Source organism: Mustela erminea, chromosome 3 (genome assembly GCF_009829155.1).
Source record: "Mustela erminea isolate mMusErm1 chromosome 3, mMusErm1.Pri, whole genome shotgun sequence".
Taxonomy (NCBI): domain Eukaryota; kingdom Metazoa; phylum Chordata; class Mammalia; order Carnivora; family Mustelidae; genus Mustela; species Mustela erminea.
Genome location: NC_045616.1, coordinates 89,175,521 through 89,196,198, shown reverse-complemented (window position 1 = coordinate 89,196,198; position 20,678 = coordinate 89,175,521). Strand labels below are relative to the sequence as shown.

The 20,678-nt window shown below is 40.6% G+C and overlaps 1 protein-coding gene and 1 pseudogene across 6 annotated transcripts in view; one reads left to right on the top strand and one right to left on the bottom strand.

Moving 5' to 3' along the window:
• Window positions 1-20,678, bottom strand: part of KLHL3 (kelch like family member 3) — a 259,558-nt gene that overhangs the window by 89,725 nt on the left and 149,155 nt on the right. For 4 of the 6 annotated variants that reach the window (XM_032336624.1, XM_032336626.1, XM_032336629.1 and 1 more), the window contains one exon: window positions 8,940-9,059. The exons of the other annotated variants lie outside the window; for them this stretch is intronic. In XM_032336624.1, the coding sequence (XP_032192515.1) occupies window positions 8,940-9,059 (120 nt within the window). The remainder of the gene's footprint in view (window positions 1-8,939; window positions 9,060-20,678) is intronic. 6 annotated transcript variants of the gene reach the window in all.
• Window positions 991-2,374, top strand: LOC116586530 (annotated as a pseudogene).

The following is a 20,678-nucleotide window of genomic DNA, read 5'->3' as shown; positions in this document are numbered from 1 at the left end:
TCAACAAATGGTCCTGGGAAAACTGGATATCATACACACAAAAATAGGACCCCTACTTCACATGATATACAAATAGTAACTCAGAATAGATCAAAGACCTAAATATAAGAGCTAAAACTATAAAACCCTTAGAAGAAAACAGGGGTAGAGCTTCATGACTTCTGATTAGACAATGGTTTTTTACACAGGACACCAAAACCACAAACAACAAAAGAAAAAAACAGACACCAAGCACTTGGTGCTTCCAAAGACACCATCAGGGTATCAAAAAAGTGAAAAGGCCACCCAAAGAATAAAAGAAAAACTTTGCATATCATATATCTGATAAGATGCTTATATCTGGACTGTCTAAAGACTTGAACCCTTTTAACTCAAAAATGGACATATAACCCAATTTAAAAATGGGCAAAGGATCTAAGTAGGCATTTCTCCAAATAAAATATAGCAATGGCCAATGAACATACAAAAAGATGCTCAACACCATTAATGATCATAGAAAAACACATATCAAAACCACAATGAGATACTACCTCAGACACTAGTAATCAAAAACACAAAAAATAACAAGTGTTGGCAAGGATATGAAGAAACTGAAACCTTCATACACTGCTGGCAGAAATGTAAATTGGTGCAGTGCTTTGGGAAAATAGTCTGGCAGCTCCTCCAAAAGTTAAACATGTAGTTGTCATATGACACAGCCACCAAAAGGTATATAACCAAGAGAAATGAAAACAGGCATCCACACAAAAATGTGTATGTGAATGTTCATAGCAGCATTATCCGTAACAGCCAGATGGCTGGCCTCAAATGTGATATACCCATAGAGTGCAACATTATGCAGCAATAAAAAGAAATGAAATATTGAAACATGATAAAACATGGATAAGCCTTGAAAACATTCTCCTGAGACGAAGGTCATAAAACTTTTTCACAGTGGGTTTGCTACCAGAACACAGGTGTCATGAAAACCACCACTAAACCTAAACCAAAATGGGAAAGGCAAAGACTCCCACCAACATCATTGTCAATGGACACCAGTCGAACTGACCTACCACTACTGGTCATCTGATGCACAGATATGGTGGAACTGACAAAACAACTATCAAAACACTTGAGAAGGAGGCTACAAGACAGGAATGGGCTCCTTCAAGTATGCCTGGGTCTTGGATAAATGGAAAGCTAAACATGAACATGGTATCACCAATGGTATCTCCCTGCAGAAATTAGAGACCACCAAGTATTACATGACCATCACTGATGCCCCAGGCCACCGAGACTTCATGAAAAACATGATTAGAGGTGTATTTCAGGCTGACTGCTGTCCTGATTGTTGCTACTGCTGGTGGTGAATCTGAAGCAGGTTTCTCCAAGAATGGGCAGACCCATGAGCATGCCCTTCTTCTGGCTTACACACTACGTGTAGAAGAACTAATTGCTGGTGTTAACAAAATGGATTCCATTGAGCCACCCTACCATCAGATGAGATATGAAGAAATCGTTAGTGAAGCCAGCGCCTACAGTAAGAAAACTGGCTACAACCCCAACACAGTAGTAGCATTTGTGCCAATTTCTGGTTGGCATGGTGACAATATGCTGGAGCCAAGAGCTAACCTGCCTTGGTTCAAAGGATGGAAAGTCACCAGGAAAGATGAGAATGCCAGTAGAACCACACTGCTTGAAGCTCTGGATTGCATTCTGCCACCAGCACATCCAACTGACAAGCCCTTGCATCTGCCTCTCTGAGACATCTACAAAATTGGTGGTATTGGTACTATTCCTACGGACTGAGTGGAGACTGGTGTTCTTAAATCTGGCATGGTGGTCACCTTAGCTCCAGTCAATGTTACAAATGAAGTAACGTCTGTTGAAAAGCACCATGAAGCTCTGAGAGAGGCTCTTCCTGGGGACAATGTGGGTTTCAACATCAAGAACGTATCTTTCAAAGACGTTCATCGTGGCAATATGGCTGGTGACAGCAAAAATGACCTACCCAGGGAAGCAGCTGGCCTCACAGCTCAGGTGATTATCCTGAACCATCCAGCCTAAATCAGTGTTGGATACATGTGTGTGTGGGATTGTCACAAAGCTCACACTGCTCACAAATTTGCTGAGCTGAAGAAATAGACCGTCGCTCTGGAAAAAAGCTGGAAGATGGTCCAAAGTACTTGAAATCTGGTGATGCTACCATCATTGATATGGTTCCCGGCAAGCCTATGTGTGTTGAGACCTTCTTTGACTATCCTCCTTTGGACTATCCTGCTGTTTGTGCATGGGACAGAAAGTTGTTGTGGGTGTCATCAAGGCAGTGGACAAGAATGCAGCTAGAGCTGGCAAGGTCACCACATCTGCCCAGAAAGCTCAGAAGGCTAAGTAAATATTATCCCCAGGCCAGTCTCAATCAGTGGTGGGAGAACAGTCTCAGACTGCTGTGGTGTATCAACTGGACCTTTAAGTACTTGTGATAACAATGCATCATAAAATCGTCAGAAGGAAAGGAGAATATTCTGTGGACCATTTAGAGTGTGTGTGTGTGTGTGTGTGTGTGGCAGTTTTAAGTTATACACAACTAATGAATCATTCAGCACTACAACAAAAACTTAGAATGTACCATATGCTGGCTAACTGAACATAATAAAAAAAAATTAAGTTAATAGTTTTTAAAATCAGTACTTTTTAATGGAAACAGCCTGACCAAGAATCTGTCACAGAATTTTGAGAAACATCAAAAAAAGTTGAATGGGGAAAAAGAAGAAAAGAAAGAAATCACGAAAAAACATATTACATCATTCTAAAATAAGCAAACCTGTAGAGACAGAATGTAGATTAATGGTGGGGGAATAAAGAGAATAGTGGTATTACTGCTAAAATATATAAGATTTTTTTTTTGAGGGAATGATGAAAATATTCTAAAATCAACTGTGAATTGCACAATTCTGTAAATATACTAAAAGTCATTAAATTGATACTATAAATGGGTCATATTATATGGCATATGAATTACATATTAATAAAGTCATTACCAAAAAAAGAAAAACAAAAAGCAATGTGCTAAGATGGTTCATTACTAATAATACAGGCACAGCGGCAGACCATCTTTTTAAAAAAAAAATAAAAAAGGATGGGGGCAGAGAATTGTTTGTGATGGTTAAAAACTGTCAAAATGGGATAGAAGAGATTGTCTCCCCTTTTCAGGGTGTTATTCCAAAAAGAACCATATCCCCACTTGCTGGCTGGATGGCAAATCAGGAACCATATTCCATTAGGACGCTGTTGCCCAGAGGCAGCTATTGGTCTAACGAGAGCGGAGCGATAAAATGCAAAAGGAAGAGGAAGACTAGGTGGTTACCATGCCAACAGCCCATTATCTACCATGGCAGTAAAAAGAATAGGAAACTCGTGAATTGTGTGATTCATAAATTGCATAGAACATGTGTGCGTGAACTAAAATAGCTTAAAATTGCAGGAGGAAGATGTGAAAACAGTGCAAGAAATAACCCCCAGTCCCTGGAATATCATGGAACATTTCATTAGCTTAGTCCCTGGACAGCAAGATGCTTTACCAGGCCTTCATTCAAACAAAGTATGCCTCCCTCCAGGTCACATTAAGCTCACCCAGATCAATGAAATATCTTTTCAGGCTCCCTTTCTCTCCTTCACCCACCCATTTCACTCTAGTTTTAAAAACTAGCCATATCTTTAATACTTTAGAAATTAAAAGAATTTAAAGCAATGAAGTACCTTAGAACTTCATAAAAATCTTTAAACACCACTAGAATGCAAGCTTCATTGAGAACAAAACTTTCACTCTCTAATCTACTGCCACCTTCATGCAACTGAGCCCAGCGCTTAGTACGTCATCGTCATCAGAATAATAGCTAACAGTTACAGAATGTTCTCTACACACCAGGGCTTCGTGACAATGTCTAAGGAATTGGTATTACGATTACGAGACTACAGGTTGTTGAAATCAGCAGCACCTCTACTTCTAAGGAATTAATTCCATAGAAATAACTGTGAACATGCACCAGTATTTAACAACAGTAATATATGTGCCATCAGTGTTCTAAGCACTTGACTTACTAATCCTCTTAACAAGCCAGCAACCCTGGAACTATTATTAGCTTCATTTTATAGTTGACAAAAGTAAGGTCAGGGACCTTAATTAACTTGTACAGGGTCACAGAACTGGACTGCTGGAGCCAAGATCTGAAACCAGGCTGCCTGCCTCCAGGGTCTATGCTTTTGACTGCTATGCTATATTGCTCCCGACATAATTCCTATAGGTGCTATTTACCAAGGGACTGGAATACCTAGACATCTACCAACAAGGATCTGTTTTTCAAAAATTAACCAAAAATATAGAAAATCATTCATCCACTTAAAATAACACTGTAGAATAGTCAGTGCCATAAAAAACTTGTTCAGTATCGGGGTGCCTTGCTGGCTTAGTTGGTAGCACATGTGACTCTTGACATGGTTGTGACAAGGTTGTCAGTTGGAGCCCCACATGTGGCAAAGAATTTACTGAAAATAAGTAAAAAGAAATTTAAGGAAAAAAAATTGTTCAATATAGGGTTAAGAGAAAAAATTCTGGTCATCTGGTTTTAAAGGAAAAATACTCTTCCAAGTATTAACAATGGTAACCACTGGGTATTAAAATTGTAGATGATTGTTTGTTTGCTCATCCGTATTTTCTAAATGTTCTATAATATATTCCTTTTCCCAAAAAAAGAAAACAGAAAAATGGAAATTTTTTAAATTAAAAGAAAAATAAAAGGGAAATCTATGTCTAAACCTGTATTAGAGATTTCCTGACAAAACATATAGATTGTGCTCCATTTGCCCAAAAAAAAAAAAAAAAAAGGAAAAAGGGAAGAACAAGATTGTAATGGTTATTCTATCTGTCAAATAAATTGAGCTCAGGGATGCCCACATCACTGGGAAAACACTACTTCTGTGGATTTTGTGATTTTTACAAATGTTATCTCTCTAATGCTTTCATGTACAAAATGGGATTTTCCTGTTTTCTTCTAAGAGTGGTACAGTCTTAGGTCTTTTACATTTAAGTCTTTAATCTACCTCAAGTTAACTTCTGGGAGCAAGGTAAGATACAGGTCCAAGTTTATTATTTTTCATGTGCCTGTCTAGTTTTTTTTTTTAACACTACTGATTGAAAAGACTACCTTTCTCCACAAAGTATTCTAGCTTCTTGTCAAATCTTAGTTGACATATATGTGTGGGTTTATTTCTGGGCTCTCAATTATGTTCCTGGATCTATGTTTGTACCATACTGTTTTGATTGCTACACTCTGTGATAAAGTTTGAAATCGGAAAATGTGGTATCTCCAGCTTTGCTCTGCCTTCACAAGACTGCTTTGGCTATTCAGGGTCATCTCTGGTTCCAAACAGTTTTAGAATTTTTTTCTATTTCTGAAAAAAAAATGGCATTTGAATTTTGATATAGGTTGCATCTATATGATGACTTTGGGTATTATGAACATTTTAACAATATTAATTCTTCCAATCTATAAAAGTGGAATATTATCCATTTCTTTTTGTCTTCTTCAATATCTTTCAACAATGTCTAATAGTTTTCAGTGTACAGATCTCTCACCTCCTCAGTTAAATTCCTGAATATGTTACTGTTTTTAATGATACTGTCAGTGGAACGGTTTTCTTTCTTTTTCAGATTGTTCATTGTTCATATATAGAAATGCAGGTGATTTTTTTATATGTTTATTTTGTATCCTACAGCTTTACCAAATTTGTTTATCAGTTCTAAGAGTTTTTTGGTGGCATCTTTAGGGTTCTTTATAAATAGGATCATGTTATCTGCAAACAGAGACAATCTCATTCTTCCTTTTGATATGAATGACTTTTCTTTCTTTTTCTTGCTCTGTGTAGGACTTCCAGCCCTTATTCAAAAGAAATGATGAGAGTAAGCAACCTTGCCTTGTTCCTGACCTCCAAAGGAAAGTTTTCAACCTTTTATGAGTATGATGACAACTACAGCTTTGTCATACATGGCCTTTATTATGTTAAAGTATGTTCCTTCTCTATCCAATTTGTTGGAAGATTTCATCATAAAAGCGTACTGAGGGGCGCCTGGGTGGCTCAGTGGGTTAAGCCGCTGCCTTTGGCTCAGGTCATGATCTCAGGGTCCTGCGATCGAGTCCCACATCGGGCTCTCTGCTCAGCAGGGGGCCTGCTTCCCTTCCTCTCTCTGCCTGCTTCTCTGCCTACTTGTAAACTCTGTCTGTCAAATAAATAAATTATTAAAAATAAATAAATAAATAAAAGCGTACTGAATTTTGTCAAACATTTCTGCATCTATTGAGAGGATCATATGATTTTTAGCCTTCACTCTATTAACATGGTATATCACATTAATTGATTTGCATATGTTGAACCATCCTTTTACCGTGAAGATATAACCTCCTCGACCACAGCATATGATCCTTTTAATGTCCTGTTGAATCCAGTACTTTGTTGAGAATTTTTACATCAACATCCATCAGGAATACTAAGCTGTAGTTTTCTCATCTTGTAGTGCCCTTATCGAGTTTTGGTATCAGGGTAATGCTGACCTTGTTAAAATGAATTTGAGAGTGTTCCCTTCTCTTCAGGTTTTTGGAAAAATTGGGAAGGACTAGCATTAATTATTCTTTGACTCTCTGATAGAATTCACCAGTGAAACCATCTGATCATGGGCTTTTTTTTTTTTTAATTTAACTAGAAGATTTATATTACTGAGTCAATCTCCTTAATCATTACTGGTCTGTTCAGATTTTCTTATTTCTTAGTCATTCAGTCTTGGCAGGCTGTACATGTCAAGGATATTATCCATTTCCTCTAGATTATCCAATCTGTTGGCATATAATTACATACAATTACAATTGACATACAAATGGCATCTTATGATCATTTGTATTTCCATGGTATCAACTGTAATGTCTCCTCTTTCATTTTGAGTCTTCCCTGTTTTCCTTGGTTAGTCTAGCTAAAGTTATACTTAATTTTTCAAAAAACCAATTCTTACTTTCATTGATTTTGTTTCTATTGTCTTCCCAGTCTCATTTCATTCACCTCTGCTCTATTCTTCAATAGTTCCTTCCTTTTGATAACTTTGGACTTAAGTTGTTCTTCTTTTTCTAGTTCCTTGAAATGTCAATTTAGGTTGTTTATGTGGAGACCTGGAGTCTCAAATCAGGCAAAAGACACAAGCCATACTGAAGGAAACTAAATGAGGAATATCACTAGTATCTATTGAACACAACACAAATTCTTCAATGACCAGACAACTGTACCCATAAGCATGAACATAAGCATGGACACTGTCCATTGCTTCAGACAACTACAGATAGAGCTTCCAGGAAATCTGGCAGGAGGCCTAATAAAAACTGAGCAGTAGGGGTGCCTGGGTGACTCAGTGGTTTAGGCCTCTGCCTTCGGCTCGGGTCATGATCTCAGGGTCCTGGGATCGAGTCCCACATTGGGCTCTCTGCTCGGCGGAGAGCCTGCTTCCCTCTCTCTCTGCCTGCCTCTCTGCCTGCTTGTGATCTCTCTCTGTCTATCAAATAGATAAATAAAAATCTTTAAAAAAAAAAAAAACTGAGCAGTAGTGCATAAGACAAATTTAATTTAACTTGGTTTTTAATGCCAAAGACTGGGCCCTGCAGAAAGGGGAAATGCGGAAACAAATAAAGAACCAGATAGAATTTTTGTTTAAAAGTAATTCAACACCCTACTCAACAAACACATTTTTAGCTCTATGACCTTTTACTTATGCCATTTTCTCTGCCTGGAAGACTTCCCCCTAATCCAACCACTTGTCATTTCTTTAACTCTCACTTGTCTTTCATGATGTAGCTCAAACATCATCCCCTTAAGAAAATGTTCTCCAAAGCTGCAGTGTGACATACTTGCTTTCACAGTAGTCTTTCAGAAACAAATAATTATTGCACATCTGTCATCTGACAGGCACCTAATGCATTTCCCCTTTATAACACCTATTTTGTACTATAAAAGGATTATTTTCATTGAACTATTTACATTTTTTACTCATATCCAGCCCAGAACCTCATCAGTGCCTCTGGGCATCCTTAGTAAATGCCTTGAGGCTCTCACGAAGTATCAGGTGCTAGAGATCAGAGTGATTCAGAAGTTGCCCCTGCCCTCAAGGGGCTCATAAAGAATAGAGAAAAGAGGAGATTTACAATTATAGCTCACAATAGGGTGAAGAACGCTGTAAATAATACCATGGGCAAAGGAAGCTTCTGGGTTTTCTGGTGAGGAGGAGATTGGGTATACAGCCTTTGTACAGAAAAGCTTGTTCAGTGTCCTGAATCTGCCTTGCAACAAGCTCACCAAATGTACTTACTGGCCTTATAAATAGCCTGCACACCATTAGCTCATGGAGGATGAGTCCATTTGTATTACATTTCTTTCTCTGCAGAGTTAAACTGCATTGAAGAAGCTAGGTATTCATCCACTTACAGAGCTGTTGTAACAAGCTAAGTTCAGACCAAGGAATGAGAGAAGGAAGCCAAAAGAAAATGTGTAGCATCCGCAATCTTTCATCTGCAACTACGTATCAGTATTGCAATCATTCTATTATTGGCCTCTAAGCAGCGGTTAGGTTGGAAACCAAGTTTATGCAGAGCTGCTACAACCATAAAAAAAAAAAAAAAAAAAAAAAAAATTCCCCTGTGATTAAGGAGTAAAATGAAAGGTGTTAAATAAATACAAAGAAAAGACAGCACTTTCTGAAAGCCATTCTGTCTTGCCTGGAGCGTAAAGCGGAAGCCAAGTGACTGAGAGTAGGTGGGGAAGAGTGAGAATTCACGAGGTGGTGGTGTCCTAACTTCTGCTCTCAGTCCCTGATGACGCTCACCCAACGAGCTCTTTCCAAAATGGCACAGGCAAAAGAGGAAAAGTACCTCCGCAGTTCATTCATAACCTTGAACGCCTTCCCCATGTGGGCAGAGTTGACAGTGATCGTCCTCTGGTTCTTCTCATCACCCCCCGCCTGAACCGGGGGCTGGGAGCTCAGCTTGATGCTGTGAACAGGAAGGGAGTGGGAGGGTGAAGAAAGGATCACATGTTGGTAAACCCATTCACCCAGCTGCCACAACTCAGTGCAACTGCCCACCCACCAGAAGCATCTTTGTCAGCTTGTTTTCTTCATCACAGACTCAGCAGGGGAAGAAATGCCCTGGGTCAGCCATTTCTGCAGGATCTTCCAATGCCACGTAGGTTCCTCTGGTGGAAGCCAAGTCCTTAGTCAGCTTCTACCAGCACTTGTGTGACTTTATGGAAAGACCTTAACCTCCACCCACCACGCACTAAAGGACTGGGGACATGGGAGGAAAGTAAGTGCTATACCACTCACTTCACAGGGAAATTTGTTCATTCAACAAACATTTAAAGGAGACTACCATGTGCCAGGCACTGTATTTAAATTTAAGGGAAACCCAACAACAAACAAGTTATAGACAGCTGCTCTTGCAAAGCTTAGAGCTCAGTGTAGGAGGAAGCCTAGTAAATACCTAAACATTTTATATTGATTTTTTAAATTTAAATTCAATTAATTAACATATACTGTATTACTTGTTTCAGTGATACAGGTCTGTGATTCATCAGTCTTACATAACCTAAACATCCTATCTTAAGTATGATGATTGGACAAGAGGTAGAGAAGCACAGAGGACAGGTAACTACTCCAGTGCTAGCAGGATGAGAGGAAACTTACCAGAAGCTAAGTGAGAGCAGAAACCTCAAGGAAGAACAAAAATAAGATGGTTAAAAAGGAGGATGGAGAGCATCCTGGCAGAGGAAAGAGGAGATACACAGAGACCTGAAGAAAGACAGTCAAGGGAGTTCAGTAAAACCAGGAGTATCTCAAAAGCAAAAGTTAGAAGATGGAGCAGTCCTATAAGTGTAATATTAGCAAAGCTAAGGAGTTTGGATTTCTGAGCAGCTTCTGAGACAATGAGAAGCCATCAAAAGGAAAGAGAAGTGGGAGAGGAAGCAGGTGAACACATTTGTGCTTGAGAAAGACCATACACTGGCTGTGGTATGGAACATGAAAGCTTCTGGAAAACCATAATCCCATGGAATGACAAGGGACTGTCACTGTTATGAAAAGAAGGTTTAGCTGTGTGGGCGAAGTGAGCAGGTGGGGACTGACGAGTCATTCATAACCTCAAAGTCCTCTGTATTGAAGACAAAACATTCAAATCCCTATGGGATGTCAACTAGATGCCCAACTACTCCTGAGCAGTAAGTCTCAGCTTTATGGGAGGTTGGATGGGGTATAAAAATTTAGCTTAAAAAAGTACTTTTTTAAAAAAATTAGCACAAAAAAAAAGGACTTCTTTCCCCCTAAACTAATGAAACTTTTCAGCTCCAAGATCAAGTCCAGGACCTTAGAGATGTGTCTGTTCTAAGAGGAAAACAGAACCTTCTCCACTTGCGTAGATTTAGGGACTCACAGTTCACTCGAACTCTAGTTTAAAGATACTTTGCTTTGCCTTTGCCTGGTGTGCCTCCTTCTAGGCAACCACCTAGACTTGCAAACTGGCTCAAGAAAGGGGCTTCTGCGGTTAAGAGAATGTTCCAGAGACCTAGTAATCTCTACATATCTTACAGTGAAATTTGTAACTATTAAAACATTCAAATACAACCGGCAGGGACGCCTGGGTGGCTCAGTCAGTTAAGCGTCTGCCTTTGGCACAAGTCATGATCCCAGGGTCCTGAGATCAAGTTCTATATTGGGCTCCCTCCTCAGCAGACAGTCTGCTTCTCCCTCTGCCTGCTGCTCCCCCTGCTTATGCCCTTTCTCTCTCTCTCTCTCTCAATCTGATCAAAAAAAAAAAAAAAAATCTTTAACAACAACAAAAAAAAAAAACAAAAATCAAATACCAGCATGCAAGACCTACAGTTTGTCTGACCATGACAGACTCCTCCTTTGGCTTCCTTCCCCCACTTAGTTCAGCATGCAAATGTAAGGCCACAGTCATCTGAACTTTGGGACTATTCAAATTCTGGAGGCAAGGAAGTTACCTGAGCACAGGAAGATAAATAGCAAGACATGCACAAAGGCAGATGATTAGAATGATATCTTTAAGGAGGCAAAAAAAAAAAAAATTGATCTCAAAAACATTAAGAAGATATGATCAAGGTGAAGGAGCACTCGGTAAGGTAAAATATTTCATATGAGAAATTTTACAAGCATTATTTCTTTTACAGTCAGTGCCTTTCAAAACAAGGGAACATATGGGGAAGAGGAATAGAAAAAAACAAGAGAGAGGAAATCAAGTCCTAGAAGACTCTTAGAGAACAAATTGAGGATTGACAGAGGGAGGTAGGTGGAGAATGGGCTAGATGGGAGATGGGCATTAAGAAGGGCACTTGTTGGGATGAGCACTGGGTGTTGTATGTAAGGGATGAACCACTGAATTCTACTCCTGAAACCAATATTGTGCTATCCGTTCTCTACCTAAAATCTAAATTTAAAAAAAAAAAAAAAAGGCAGTGTCTTTCCTTATGTCAAGGCCAAAAAGATATTTTCTATTTTCTACTAAAAGTTTAACATTTTTGCTTTTGATTAATGGCTGTTATTTTATCTGATGTTGGATTTTTATGTCACGATGTGAAATACAGTTCTAATTCTTTCCCATACGTTCCACTTACGGAATACTTATTTTTCCCACTTACCTGTCATGCCACCTTAGGTCACATGTCAAAGTTCCAAATACAGGGATCTATTTCCAGACTCTCTAAGTTATATCATTTGGTCAATTTATCTGTCTACATTATTTCTGTAACTTCATTATAAGGCTCGATACCTGACAGGGCCAGTCCTCAATCCTATTATTATGCTTCAACTATGTCCTCACTGTTCCAGTTTCTTTACTCTTTCATCCAAATTTTAGTATCAGTTTGTTAAGTTCTATGAATGACTCACAGGATTTTGATGGAAACCACACTGAATTTATAGATCAATTAGGACAGAACTGATACTTTCTGATATTATGTCTTCCAATCCATGAACATGTAATATCTCTCTCCATTTATTTAATCTTCTTTAATGTCAAACCTTTATATTTTTCTATGATGACCTTATGCATTTTTGATTCAAGTTATTAAGTACTCTAAGATTTTTGTTGTTTTTTAACAATAGCAATGGTGCTTTTTTGAACTGTATTTTCCGACTGTTACAGTTTATAAAATGCAATTGATTTTTGCAAATTACTATCCAGCCGCCTTACCAAATGTTCTTAATTTCTTTATTTGTCTGAAGAGTCAATAATGTGTTCTATGTAAGCAATCCTATTAACCTGCATACATAGAGGGGGTTTTTTCCCCTCCTTTCCAATGTTGAGGCCTCTAATTTTTTTTTTTTTAAGGGGGCGCCTGGGTGGCCCAGTGGGTTAAAGCCTCTACCTTCAGCTCAGGTCATGGTCCTGGGGTCCTGGGATCAAGCCCCACGTCGGGCTCTCTGCCCCGCAGGGAGCCTGCTTTCTCCCCTTTCTCTGCCTGCCTCTCTGCCTATTTGTGATTTCTCTCTGTCAAATAAATAAAATCTTTAAAAAAAAAAAAAAAAGAAAAGAAATTTTGCGCTGCTAGGATGGCCACACAATGTTGAACAGAAAGTGTGCTAACAAATACTCTTATCATCTTCCTGATTTTAAAGATGATGTTTCTAATGTTTCCCCATTGTGCATGTTTGTTGTAGGATTTTTACAGATGGCCTTAATCAAATTAAGAAAATTCCCTTGTATTTTATTGCTTTTTAATCATAAAGTTATACTGAATTTTATCAAATATTTCTGTGAATCTAATGACCTGATTACATGGATTTTTCCTTTTAATCTTTTTTTTTTTTTTTTAGATTTTCCTTATTTGTCAGAGAGAGAGAGAGGACACACTCAAGCAGGAGGAGCAGCAGGCAGATGGAGAAGCAGGCTCCCCACTGAGCAAGGAACCCAATGTGGAACTCAATCCCAGGATCCTGGAATCACAACCTGAGCTGAAGACAAACACTTAACTGACTGGGGCCATCCAGTCACCCTTTCCACTTTAATCTTTTAATGGGGTAAATGATACTAATATATTTTCTAAAACTAAACCATACTTGCATTCCTGGGATATATCTAGAAATCGCAAAAAGACTTCACAAGTATTCATTATAAACGCTGTCTTCAAATTGTAAAGCAACTTAAAAGCCAACAGAAAAAATATGTAATTTGGTACTGATTAAAGAATGACTGAAGGTTTCTGACAAGGAACTAATTTGAGCTCCTAAAAGCCCAGTGGACAGACATTATTAGTTCTATTTCACATATATGGAATAGAGCCATCTTGGAAGCACTAACAACAAGCTCCAGCCTGACCCGTGAACAGGAAGGCTTGCTCTTCCTGTTGCATTGCTCTTTGCACTTTCTGGCCTGTCAAAATGGTCTAATAATGAAAACCCTGCACTTGTCCTTTTAAGTGATGGACGGCAGAGCAGAGTGGAAGAATTTGCCCCAACCAATGGCTCCAAGGCTAATGATTTTAAAAAGTACAAGTGGGGTTAGTTTTCAGAGTTAAACTATAAGTCAATACACATAAAATATTAATCACGGAAGGTATAAAAATATCTAATCTCTAAATGTTGGGTCCTCTCAGCACACCACCTCCTACAGCCTTTTCTCTGGCCCACCCTTGCCCTTTGCCATCCGGATCCACATACCCAACGTCTGCCTTAAATCCGTCACATTTTGCACAGTAACTCATACTCACCCTATCCAAAATGAGGCTCTCTACCCTCCCTACTCATCCTCAAGGCTACTCTTCTTTTTGTACTCAGAGGTAAAACAAACCACCCACTCACCTATTCAAGGCAGAAACTGGGATGTCATCCTTGATAACCTCTTCCCTCTCTCTCTCACACCCCTCACATACAGTCCCAAGTGCTCCTTTAATCTATCTCCACTCCATTACCTTCTCAGAGTCAGCCAGGCCATCATGATCCCTTGCCTGCCTCACTAAGATAACCTGCTCCCTGACTCCAGAGTGACCTTTACAGAATGTCAGTGTGAGCAAGGGATGTTCTGTGTGAAACCTCCCACTGGTTCTTCACTGGGTTCAGAATAAATCTCAGAACTCTTTTTTTTTTTTAAAGATTTTTTATTTATTTATTCGACAGAGAGACATCACAAGTAGGCAGAGAGGCAGGCAGAGAGAGAGAGAGGAGGAAGCAGGCTCCCCACTGAGCAGAGAGCCCGATGCGGGACTCGATCGATCCCAGGACCCTGAGATCATGACCCGAGCCGAAGGCAGTGGCTCAACCCACTGAGCCACCCAGGCACCCTAAATCTCAGAACTCTTAATCTCACAAAAGAAACTGAGGGTTGCCGGGGGAAGGGGGGTTGGGAGAGGGTGTTGGGGTTATGGACATTGGGGAGGCTACCTGTACCCCTGGGGCTAATAATACACTATATGTTTATTTAAAAAAAAAAAAAAAAGAAGAATAAATCTCAGAGACCTAGCCTGGCCCTTCAGAACTCTATCATTGCCCTGAAGACTTCTTGCTACCATACTCCTAAAATATTTGCACCTGTCTAAATATACCAGGCTCCTTTGCCTTACCCTACTCATTCTTAGCCTCTTGCTGGAAGTCTTCCTTATCACCCTCCACTATCCACTAGATTAATTTCCCTTCTGTGTTCCCACAGTACTCAGTGCTTTCCTCCATGTAATACTGTAATTACCTCTTACTCGGTCTGTCTCTCCCACATAGCGCGTTGCTGGGACATGTTTAACAGTTAGTTGCCAGGAAGAGAGCCCTGATTTGTAACATTTGCCAATTTCTATGGTGTCAATACTCCCACCGTGGCAGATTTCAAGCTATCAACATGATCTTACTGAACATGTGAAAAAGAGATGGGTAACACCACACCATTATACCACAATGCAGTATTTTTACCACAGAGACACAAGAGACATAATTTAAAAGGCATAGACCATAGTAAAATAACTAGGAAGAGATGAGTTTGGGGTATTCATTATACTTGTTTATAATTTATTTTTAAGTTATAGAATGTATTTTTAATAAAGGCTATACTTCTTAGAATGACTCACAAAATTCCTGACAATTTAATAAGCAGCCCTTATCAATGGTGAGTGCTGGCTCCAGCATACCACCGCCAACCCTAGACTTTGAGCTCCATGACAACCAGGATGGTGCCTTATTCTCCTCTGTATTCTGAGCCTCTGGCACATGGCAGGTGCTCAATAAACAATCACTGAGTAAATGACTGGATAGGTAAGTAAATAAGATGTAACTACCAACTATTCCAGTCTTTCCTCACTTCACCTCATTAAAATAATTATGGCTTTCTCCCTCTCAACGTCCCCTCTTTGTACCCCCATAGAAGGGGGTGGGGTTCTTTCTTAGCTGGTCTAGTCCCCTGCATTAATGATATGGAATAAAGAGGATGCAGGGAGAAAGGAAGGAAGGAAGGAAGGAAAGAAGGAAGGGGAAGGGTGAGAGGGAGGGAGGTAAGGGGAGGGGAAGGAAGGGAGGAAGAGAGGAAGGAAGGAAGGTAGGTAGTTACAGTATCAGTTCTTGGGCTCTTCCTTTGCTGAGGAAAATTCATGCAAGGAATAGAAAAGAGAGGGCATGGTAGCAGGGCAGGAGATGGAAAAGCCTCTAAGCCGCCGACTGCAGGGAATTTGGGGGATATGCCAAATGAGAAGCTCCAGAGGATCCAGAGTATGAGAGAGTGTGCGGGAAAGGGGAGACCGAGAAATGCTGCTGAGCTGAGCATTAGGAACGGCATTCCCTCTAAGTCTTCAAGAAACGCAAAGGAAGGTCAGAGGGTGTGGGCTGACGCTGGGCCACATAAAAAGAGTCCAAGCACATTATGTTCAAGCTACAGAAGAGAGAGAATAAAGAGAGGCAACGTCACCTAAAGAAGGCAGAACAGCTCTAAGTCAGAGTAAGACTATGTCAAAGTGCTAACCCCCAACGAAGAAAGTGTCATTTAGAAAGGGAAACTGAAAAATAAGAACCAGACGGAGGAAACCCCCCCATCCAGTTCATCACACACTATCTAGGAAAGAAAGGATTTAATAATCATCATGGTCTGACCTGGTTCAGCCTCGGGTCGGATGCTGTTTTAAAGCTTGAAGCCTGTAAACATTTGAATGCCATAACTCAGTCCCTAGCTCACTATGCAGCCTCTGATCAATTTGGTCCTCCTTCCTTCAGGAAGGAAGCAAGGAAGCAGTAGCAGGTGCTCAGGAACATCTTTACAATAGCCGTCTTCACTGCAAATTAATCAGGTGCCATTCTGACTGCTGTACTTTCAGTTCTCATGGAGAGTTCATCAGCATGACTCTGCGTCTCCAAGTCTGGGCAGCAGTGGGACAGTGACGAAATGGGGTTTCTGTACCAACAGGGCTCTGGGCCAACTATAGATCTAGCAGTTACCCCAGTCCTAAAGTTCAAGGCCAAAATGACCAAATCTGAATTTTCACCTCTGGGCTAGTAAAGGACCTGTCACTTAAAGACGTCCAGGCAGCAGGATTCAGGACTCGATGGTGCAGTCCTGTCATCAAGAACCACCACCTACACATGGGCCGCTATAAAGCCCTATTATTCTCCATACTCTTTCTGTGATGTTGCCTCTGTTCACAGCATCAGGCTGAGCCTCTGCAACAGCCCACACAGATGCACGAAAGATGTATATTGTAAGCCGTAGCTCCTGGCTAACAATTAATAAAAGCATTTACCGAAAGCGGATAATATGGTAAAGCACTCAGCCTCCATGATCTCATTTTATCTTGGGGCGCCTGGGTGGCTCAGTTGGTTAAGTGTCTGCCTTTGCTCAGGCCAGGGTCCTGGGATCGACCCCCACACTGGGCTCCCTGCTCTGCAGGGAGCCTGCTTCTCCCTTTCCTCTGCTTGCTGCTCTCCCTGCTTGTGTTCTCTCTCTCTCAAATAAGTTAATAGAATCTATTAAAAAAAAAAAAACCCTATTATCTTCTTAAGCACTGAGATTAAACTTGTCTCAAAGTCCTACATAATTACTAAGTGGAGAATTAACACTCAAACCCAGGTCTATGCAACTCCAAGGCCTATGTCCTTAATAGCAATGTTCATTGACTTGGGACAATGCCCACAGTCTATCTGGCTGAGCGAGCTCAATCTTTACTTACACCCCACTCTCTGAGGTTCTTCACTATGCAGCCCAGCCAGGCCAAATGAAAAGGACTAAACCCTGCAGGACCTGTGACATGGCACTACTTCCCTCCACTGACTGCAGGGAAACTGCAGTCTGTATTAGAGTTGGTATCATTAATGGTAGTGAACTTGGAATCCTCACATAAGTCCATCCTGATTCGACAAACTGGTGAGCAGCTGCTGCCCTTCCTACTATATGGTCCTTGCTAAACCAGCTAAAGAATATCTATATGTTGCTAATCACATTCCTAAGAGCTCAATTCATAGGCAGTTTCCTTCAAAACCCAGGGCGGGGGTGGCATTTCAGGCTGGGGGGGTGGGGTGATGTCTCTCACATGGGCTGTGTAAAAATGCAAAACATAACAGAAACACTTGTCAGAATGAGACAAAGAGAGAGGAAGACTAAGAGAAAAACACCCCTTGTTCTGTGGCATTTTGGGAGCCAAGCTTCTACTCAAATTGAACAGGAGAGCTGAGCTCTTCTACCACGTGTGGTTTTGACAGAGGCTACGGCAGACTTTCGTTAGTTAAAAAGAAAAGTCTAGGGGAATTGTGCTAAGAGTTTGAAAATCCTCAAAGATAATAAAAAGTTACAGATTTCTAGCTTAAGAACAACTGAACTTATTTAACAGGAAAAAGCCAAAGAATAAAGTATGTTCAAGTTATTTTTCATTATCACTTATTAATGCTCTTTTCACTCTAACCTAGTTTTAGGGTTCATGCAGCACTGAAAAGAATTAGGTCACTTCTACAATGGCAAATTTCATCAAATAAAGCACTCACTTTAGAAAACTTACCCCAAAATGTTCTTGCCTGCCTCTGTCTGAACAATCTAAAACTTAGCAAGCAAAATCCTGAAAACCCAAATCTGGGTATGGGGAAATCAAGAGGCTTCACTCACTTTGTTTTTTGCAGTTAAAAACAAAAACAAAAACAAATATTACTTCACCAATAAATATTTCCAAAATGGAAAATTTGGTTTCAATTATCATGGCTGAAATGCACATCTGCTTCAGGCAGCAGTGTTGTCCAAAAATGTCTACAAAAGTCTCTAACCATGACTACTAGAGATGGGAGAGGACTTAAGGACATACCATGGAAGAGAGAAAAGGCGAGAGGGCGAGAGGGCTCAATACTGGCTCTTCCCTGGGTCTTGTTAGCATTTTACCTGGAGTGCAAACCTCAGCATTTAGAGAATATCAGCTAAGTCATGTCTTCTCAAGAAATATGATCTTTCACTTCATCGATCAAGGGTGAAAAAAAATCTCTTCTGGCTCTGAAGCTCCTGAAGTCCAGAACAAGTTCTCCTTAGTAAGAATGAGCCATTCTCCTGAGAATTGCTCGCACCAAATCATGTGACAGTGCTGGACACACGGTGATCCTCTCAAGCAGGTGCACCCCATTGCTTCTGGTGAAGGAAACCATAATTTTAAGAAAAATGGACAACTAACTTCCCCTTTTTATGATGCTTCCTCCTAAAATTGTTGCTCTCCACAAATCTTGCAGATATGCCAGACACTGTGCCTGGAAAAAAAAAAATTTTTTTAAGATTTTATTTTTAGGGGTGCCTGGGGGGCTCAGTCAATTAAGCATCTGCCTTCACCTCAGGTCATGATCCCAGGGTCCTGGGATCAAGCCCCACCTTGGGCTCCCTGCTCAGCAGGGAGTCTGCCTCTCCCTCCTCCGATCCTGTTCCCCCTGCTTGTGTTTTCTTTCTGCCAAATAAATAAATAAAATCTTAAAAAAAAAAAAAGATTTTATTTTTAAATAATTTCTACATGCCACGTGGGGCTCAAACTCACAGCCCCAAGATCAAGAGTTGCATGCTCTACTGACTGAGCCAGCCAGGCGCCCCTAGAAAAAAATTTTTTTTAATTGTGGCAATATACTTAACATGACATGTTCCACTTTAGCCACTTTTGAGTGTGTGGTTCAGCAGCATTAAGTACATTCATGCTGTTGTGCAACTATCACCACCATCCATGTCTGGAGTACTTAGCCCACAAGGCTGATTTCCAGAACTGAAAATATAATCTTAATTGCAAGAGCAACTGCCATTTTCACTGTCTATCTGCTCTACAAACACACAGGCCGATACACACACACAATTTATCACTGGAGTGGCTGAGAGCCAGAGACCCTTCTTCTTCACAAAACAGAAAGCAGAGCCATCTTCCGCTGATTTTTCACAAAGCTGATGGCTATCTTAGCATCACCAGGTTCTTTAGAGAGCAGGACAGCTTGGGGGACACGGCAAAGGTGAGTGCAAATTCATAGGTTCTTCTTAACACTCTGGCTGAACAAAAGCGTATCCGGTTCGTGATTCCGAACCACCACGGCATCCAGATGCCTCAGGATGTCTGTAAAAAGGAGGATTAAGGTAGGTGTCGGGGAACCCTGGCAGAGGAAATGCCAAGCCCTGTGTGGTATCTCACTATGAGGAGATGGATGGCTCAGGTAGAAGCAAGAGAATGGGCCTGACAAACCCTCCCCAATTCTCTCATGGGAAAAGTCCCACGTAGTCTGCTTCAGATGGTAAATATAGAAAGTCCTTAAAATAAGCCTCAGTTAGAATCCCAGCAGGACACATGGGGTACAACAGGGCAATAGATGAACCTGAGGGGTAACAAGTACCGTTTACCTAGAACTCAGGCTGTGCCATAAAAATTTTACTAGGTGCTTTCTAGGCATTACCTCATTTGATCATGACACCAGTTCGGTGAGGTACAGATACTGTTACTACTCCCTTTATACCAGAGAGAAGAATTATTTGTGGGGGGAAAAAAAAGGGACATACTCAAGGTCACACGGTTTACGAAGCAGATTCACGGCAACATCTATGTTACTCTAAATCCCATGCTTTCGATTAAGAGCCATTTAAGGGAGAAGTTATTTTCATACCCTCATGGCAAAGAAAGAAACTGTTCGTTAAAAATCCCTTGGCTGAAAAAATGTTAATGCTTAAAAACAGCCCCAATTAAGCTGCAGCAGGTTAAGTGTGGACCAAGCACAGATTCAGGATTCCTCCAGTCGCTGGAGGTTTGACATGTGATCCTAGGCCAGTCACTCCCCTTCTTGGGCCCTGGGTTTCCCAGGGAACTTGTAAAACAAGGCCGCTTCCCCTGTTCTCCGCCTACAAAGCATTCCACCAGGTCAATGACCCGTGCTGAGATAATAAGGCCAGTAGCCAAAGACGAACCTACTGGCCGAAGGTTTCAATCTCCTCTCTGACCAACTTTCTTCTTAGTTATCAGACTTTCCAGCAAAAGTTATCAGCTAATTGCCAAATAATTACGCAGCCCCTACTCCGCACGCAGCACACAGCAATGAGTGAGGAGTATGCAGAGGTACGGGCATGCTCCTTACCCTCCAGGACCCGTCTCTGAGTTTGGGGACTGGAAAGATATACAAAACAAAATCAGAAAAACATCGGGGGGTGAGA